The 6500-nt window shown below is 49.2% G+C and overlaps 1 protein-coding gene across 3 annotated transcripts in view; it reads right to left on the reverse strand.

Annotated features, from left to right (window-relative positions):
- Positions 1-3574, reverse strand: part of DCPS (decapping enzyme, scavenger) — a 43965-nt gene extending 40391 nt beyond the window's left edge. For all 3 annotated transcript variants that reach the window (XM_041772076.1, XM_041772074.1, XM_041772073.1), the window contains exons 1-2: positions 3341-3574; positions 1588-1762 (exon numbers count right to left, since the gene is read on the reverse strand). In XM_041772076.1, coding sequence (XP_041628010.1) covers positions 1588-1762; positions 3341-3541 — 376 coding nt within the window. In that variant the 5' untranslated portion in view covers positions 3542-3574. The remainder of the gene's footprint in view (positions 1-1587; positions 1763-3340) is intronic.
- Between the last annotated feature and the right edge of the window lie 2926 nt (positions 3575-6500).

Raw genomic sequence — 6500 nt, forward strand, 5'->3', positions numbered from 1 at the left:
CTGAGAAAGTAAATACAGCTGTCCATTTCCATCAACTTGAACCAATCAATCTGGCTCGCTTTCAGCGGAGGACCCGGCTATTTTGCCTTCAGTTGTGAAAGGTTGGTTTGTTCCACATCAAGTGTTCACACATACTTCCAAAGGACAACAAATACCGGCACCCTTTCTTGAGGGTGCAGAAAAGATTAAACCTATCAAAAAGACTGTGGCGGGGTATCCGTAAAGCCAAATTATTCTTAAATGCCGGAGGACAAAAAGATAGAAGGGTAATACAAAACTGCCACGTGCTACAAAGTCGATCCCCAAATTTCCTACTTGGATGGAACCTTCAAGGTCAATCGGTCTCCTTCATGCTTCCAACAAAGCTGCCTTTTAAACCTAACCACCTAAAGGGAAAAAGCCCATATCACGCCTAGCTTTTGACATGGAAGCTAAAACAAAATAAAGAAAATAATAAATTCTTCCCCTTCGTTTTAAAATTTTATTTACCTCCTTGAGAGAGAGCTAGAGTGAGACTGAGAGAGAACATGGAGGGAGAGGGGAGAAGCCGACTCCCTGCTGAGCAGAGAGCCTGAACTGAGGCTGGATCCCAGAACCCCAAGACCATGACCTGAGCCAAAGGCAGACATTTAACCGAGCCACTCAGGTGCCCCAAATTCATTCTCTTCTTAATGAATAAAAAAATCCTGGCAATCCAAAACAAATCTCTGCCTTTTAGCCCATGAATTCCTGCCTTTCCCAAATCTATTCCCCTGGATCCCACTCACTGTCTCCCAGACTAAAAGTGAGTTCCTTCAAGGGGAGTAATTGATCTTTGCAGCACCCCACACACCGCTCATCCCACAGCAGCATAGTGAGTCCTCTGTCTACTGAAAGATCTTAGTTTTTCTGCCACCTACTGGCTGTGTGATCTTGGAGAAGTTACTTAACCTTTGAAAATCTCAGTTCCCTGACCTATAAAGTGCTGTCACTATCAGGCTACTCTGAGTATTATATACGATAATACATGTAAGATATTTAGAATGGTAATTAGCACAATATTAAGAGTTTAGTGTTAACAACCATTATTATTATTATTCAGTTAGTAGATGAAACTGTTCTTTTTTTTTTTTTAAGATTTTATTTACTTATTCATGAGAGACACGGAGAGAGGGAGAGGGAGAGACACAGGCAAAGAGAGAGAAGAGAGAAGCAGGCTCCACGCAGGGAGCCCGATGTGGGACTCGATCCCAGGACTGCTGGATCACACCCTGAGCCAAAGGCAGACGCCCAACCGCTGAGCCACCCATGTCCCGATGAAACTGTTCTATACCATGAATCACACTCCCTTCCCAATATTCAGGAGCATCCCTGGCCTCTACCTTCTAGGTACCAGCAGCAGCCCCATCTCCCCAGTTCTGACAACCAAAACTGTCTTCAGAGATTGCCAAATGTCTCCTGGGGAGGCAGGGTGCAAAACCCCATCCTGCTTCCACTGAGAGAGGTACTGCACTAGAATGTACAAATCAGTTTTGCAGAGGAACCACCACACCCCCTCATTTCCCCCCGTCTCCCCACAGGAAGCCACCCCAGCCACCACTCGCTCACCACTCAGCTGCCGTGGAGGAAACAGGTGATAGGTGCTGTAGATATCATTGGAGAACTGCAACTGGAGTTCGGGGCGACCCATCAGGAGCTGGGCCACCTGCTCCACCTGAAACGGTGTCTTCTCCAGGATCACAATGGCATCCTCTCCACCTCCATCTCCAGAGGCTTCATTCACCTGCAGGCAGAGGCACCACCGGTGAGCCCAGGAGCAGAGGCAAAAGCTATGGGGCCTGCTGTTTCTTCTTCCAGAGCAGCCCTTTCATTAACCCAAATCCTCAGGGCAGCATTCAGATGTAAAGCTTCTCCACTTACTTCTATGTTGGGCCTGCAGGGCCTCTGCCAAATTCTCCCCACTGTACAGATGAAGAAACATGTGTAGAGAAATTAAGTCACTTGCCCGAGGTCACATGAACAGTCAGTGTTGAAAAAGAAAAAAAAAGAGAGAGAGAGAGAGAGAGAGAGAAAACTAGAATCTGTGGGCAGCCCAGGTGGCTCAGCGGTTTAGCGCCACCTTCAGCCCAGGATGTGATCCTGGAGACCCGGGATCCAGTCTCACATCGGGCTCCCTGCATGGAGCCTGGTTCTCCCTCTGCCTGTGTCTCTGCCTCTCTCTGTCTCTCATGAATAAATAAATAAAATCTTTAAAAAGAAAATAAAACTAGAATCTGGGTATCCCCAGTAACTCCTAACTCACAAGTTCTCATAGCTAAAATCTTCAACAGGTGTTACAGATAGAAGACAGGTGGGGGGTCTAAGAACTAGAGGGAACCTTCCAAACAGAACAAGGACACTGAGGCACGGTCGCCTAGGCCCAGGTTCCCGGGATCCTCCCAAAATGAGAGCTCCTGCTAGTTCTCAGGAACCCTAATACCTCCCTGTGGCTGGGCCTCCTCACTAGTTCCCAGGACGGGCTCCAGTCTCTCCCCGGCCCCTTCTATAGAGCCGAGCACAGGGTATTAGAGCCAGCTGTAGGCATCTGTCAGCCAGAAGGTACTCTGGCGTTCCTGAAAATCAAGGACGGTAGCTTTCATGTCTACATCCCGAGCACCTAGCTCAGTGCATGATGCGCGCCACTGAATTTGCGATTTAAATAAACCATCTCGGGGTAGCCCGGGGGGCTCGGCGGTTTGCACCTGCCTTCAGCCCGGGGCGTGACCCCGAGATCCCAGGATCGAGTCCCACGTCGGGCTCCCTGCCTGGAGCCTGCTTCTCCCTCTGTGTCTCTGCCTCTCTCTCCTTCTGTGTGTCTCTCATGGGTAAATAAATAAAATTAAAAAAAAAAAAAGATAAAAATAAACGGTCTCCCCTGTTAGGGCTGGAACCCCGCACAACGGGCACCGGGGCCTCCAGTCCCTACGTCGTTCCGCAGAGGATCCAGCAATATTTACTGGGTGCCTAGCACCTTCGTGCTAAACGAAGACATCACGAGTGGCTGGGAGAATTCGACACGTGATCTTCAATCTGCAACACTCGGTGCAAATGCGAGTTACCTGTAGCCAAGGAGGACTTGGGGAGGTTGACCTGCCCCCCGGCTGCTCCCGCCCTGAGGCTGCGGGTAAACTTGTCTCCCGTGGGCCCGGTCCTCGGCCCAGCGGTACTACCCGCCCCCCCCCCCCCGCCCGTAGTGTGATTGGTAGATCCCGGTGGAGCGCAGGTTTAAAAAAAAAAAAAAATCAAAACAAAAAACCCCGCCGCCCGCACGGCGATTGGCTCACCGCGGCCTCCATACCCGCCCCGGGCTGCCCGAGGCTACCTTCCCGTGGAGGAAAAGGATTTTGTCCCTCGCGGACTCCCTCAGCACTTTTTCCACTCTGAAGCCAGAGAACGGTAACTGCACCGGGGCGGAGGTACCATTCCCGACGCCCGCTTGCTCTTGGTCCGTGCTGGCGGCGGCCGCCTCCTCGGCGTCCTGTTCGCGCTTTCGCTTGCCGGGTTGAGGGGCTAAGTCCGCCATGCTGCCCAGCCGAGGCAGTGCGCCTGCGCCAACCCCAGCCGCGGCCCCGCCCGGCTAGGGCGCGGGGACTACAACTCCCGACATGCGCCAACACCGGCCGCGGCCCCGCCCCGCTCGGCCAGGGCGCGGGGACTACAACTCCCGACATGCTCCGGGGGAGATTCTCCGAGCGGTGGGTCCCTGTGGCCTGTCTCCACGGAGCGTTCTTTTTTCCTTTTTTTCTTTAAAGATTTTATTTATTAGAGACACACACACACACACAGAGAAGCAGAGGGAGCAGCAGGCTTCATGCAAGCAGTCCGACGTGGGACTCGATCCCACGTCTCCAGGATCACGCCCTGAGCTGAAGGCAGCGCTAAGCCACCCGGGCTGCCCTGCGAGGAGCGTTTCTTAATTCAAGCTGCTGCCCCTTATCCCCTTGCGCTGCCGGGTCTGAGTTGAGGCTGGTGCTGAGGGAAGAGAAAAGAAGACAGCGAGTCCCTAACCAGGCCGGATAACGATGCTGCAGTGCAGGGGGGGGCACCACCCTCCCCCCGGCCTCCCCGGGGAGCCGGAGCTCCGAAACACCCTTGGACTACGCGGATGCTTTGACCCCTGACACCCTGGGTTGAGTACTGACGTTTTATTTTATTTTATTTTATTTTATTTTATTTTATTTTATTTTATTTTATTTATTTATTTAAAAGATTTTACCCATTTATTCATCAGAGACACAGAGGAGAAGCAGGCCCCATGCAGGGAGCCCGACACGGGACTCGATCCCGGGACCCCAGGATCACGCCCTGGGCTGAAGGTTGCACCAAACCGCCGAGCCACCCAGGGATTCCCAAATACTGACATTTTAATGAGAATTATGCCCACATTGCTTAAGTAGCATGGAAGGAGTTTCTTTTTTTTTTTTCAATTTTTATTTATTTATATTTATTTATGATAGTCACAGAGAGAGAGAGAGGCAGAGACACAGGCAGAGACACAGGCAGAGGGAGAAGCAGGCTCCATGCACCGGGAGCCTGATGTGGGATTCGATCCCGGGTCTCCAGGATCGCGCCCTGGGCCAAAGGCAGGCGCCAAACCGCTGCGCCACCCAGGGATCCCTGGAAGGAGTGTTTCTGAAACAATCTGTTGAGCCAGTCTTATTTCTTGGTCGGTTTTTTATGAGGGTCATTAAACCATTTCCATTTGTCACCCATTTTCACAGAAATCTTCATAGTGTTCAGTGCTGAAAAGAAAGGTAAGCGTACAGCCCTGGAATACATTTCCATCACCTCCTCTTCTTCCAGGCTGGAGGCTTCTGTCTCCTCTGCTCACCTAGTTTGCTCTTGTGTCTGCTGTGCTGCACAGAAATGTGATTTGCAGCTTGAATAGGAATCATCTGTCAGAGTTTCTGTGCTTTATTATTTTTTTTGCCACATAAGATTTTTACTTATAATTTCTTTTGTGGCTATTATTCTAACTAGTCCCGGGTGTTTTTGGACAGATACCAATTTTTCCAAATTTAGTCAGTCAAAAATTGTGTTTTTTTCCCCATGTTAGCTTTGAGTTTGGGTGGACAAAACTATCGAAGGAGGCAATTTTTGCGATTTTCAGTCCATCAATAACAAAGTGTGCTGTATGTCAGTGACCATTTGTTTTTGGGTTCTTTCTACTGGAAATATTATGAATTGGATAAAAGGGCAGTGGTCTTGTGAAGTAGAGAGGATTAGTAGGGAGACTTAGGATCTGGAATGATTATCTTCAGCCAAAAACATGCTGCTTGTCCACAAGTGTCCTGGATAACATCCCCCACCTTCTGAGAGTATACTGTAGGAGGTCATAAACTATGTGCAAAACTAGAACAAATGTATTTTGTGGTTGAATGGCTATAGCAAAATTCAAGGCATAGATCTTATGGAAATTTCTAAGTATGCATTCTCTTTCCCTTTTTTCCTCTCCCCTTCCCCACGCCTTGAGCAGCTTCCTGCTCCCCTCCCCACGCCCCCACACCCTTCTTGCCCTTTTTCTTTCTCTTCTCTCTCTGAAAGAGAATTTAAGCAGAGTATCATTTTTTTTTTAAGATTTTTATTTATTCATGAAAGACACAGAGAGGCAGAGACATAGGTAGATGGAGAAGCAGGTTCCCTCGGAGGGAGCCTGATGCGGGACTCGATCCACGGACCCCGGGATCACGACTTGAGCTGAAGGAAGATGCTCAACCACTGAGCCACCCAGGCGTACTTCAAGCAGAGTATCTGTGTTTTAACAAAAAGAGCCCAGGATTAGGAGCCATGAAGTCTGGCCCCAACACTGACCAGCTGTGCAGCTTTGGGGAAGTCACTCTAGTCTCTAGGCTTCCATTTTCTTTGTGTCAAACACTGTCCATCCTGAACAAGCCAAGGGGGAATCTCTATTTTTATAGAATTCATATTCAAATGGGGATGAGGTAAACAAATAGGATAATTTTATTTTATTAAAGATTTTATTTATTTATTTATTTATTTATTCATGAGAGACCAAGAGAGAGAGAGGCAGAGATGCAGGCAGAGGGAGAAGCAGGCTCCATGCACCGGGAGCCTGATGTGGGATTCGATCCCGGGTCTCCAGGATCGCGCCCTGGGCCAAAGGCAGGCGCATAACGCTGCGCCAACCCAGGGATCCCTGGAAGGAGTGTTTCTGAAACAATCTGTTGAGCCAGTCTTATTTCTTGGTCGGTTTTTTATGAGGAGTCATTAAAAAACCATTTCCATTTGTCACCCATTTTCACAGAAATCTTCATAGTGTTCAGTGCTGAAAAGAAAGGTAAGCGTACAGCCCTGGAATACATTTCCATCACCTCCTCTTCTTCCAGGCTGGAGGCTTCTGTCTCCTCTGCTCACCTAGTTTGCTCTTGTGTCTGCTGTGCTGCACAGAAATGTGATTTGCAGCTTGAATAGGAATCATCTGTCAGAGTTTCTGTGCTTTATTATTTTTTTTGCCACATAAG

The sequence above is a fragment of the Vulpes lagopus genome, chromosome 10 (assembly GCF_018345385.1).
Source record: "Vulpes lagopus strain Blue_001 chromosome 10, ASM1834538v1, whole genome shotgun sequence".
Lineage (NCBI taxonomy): Eukaryota > Metazoa > Chordata > Mammalia > Carnivora > Canidae > Vulpes > Vulpes lagopus.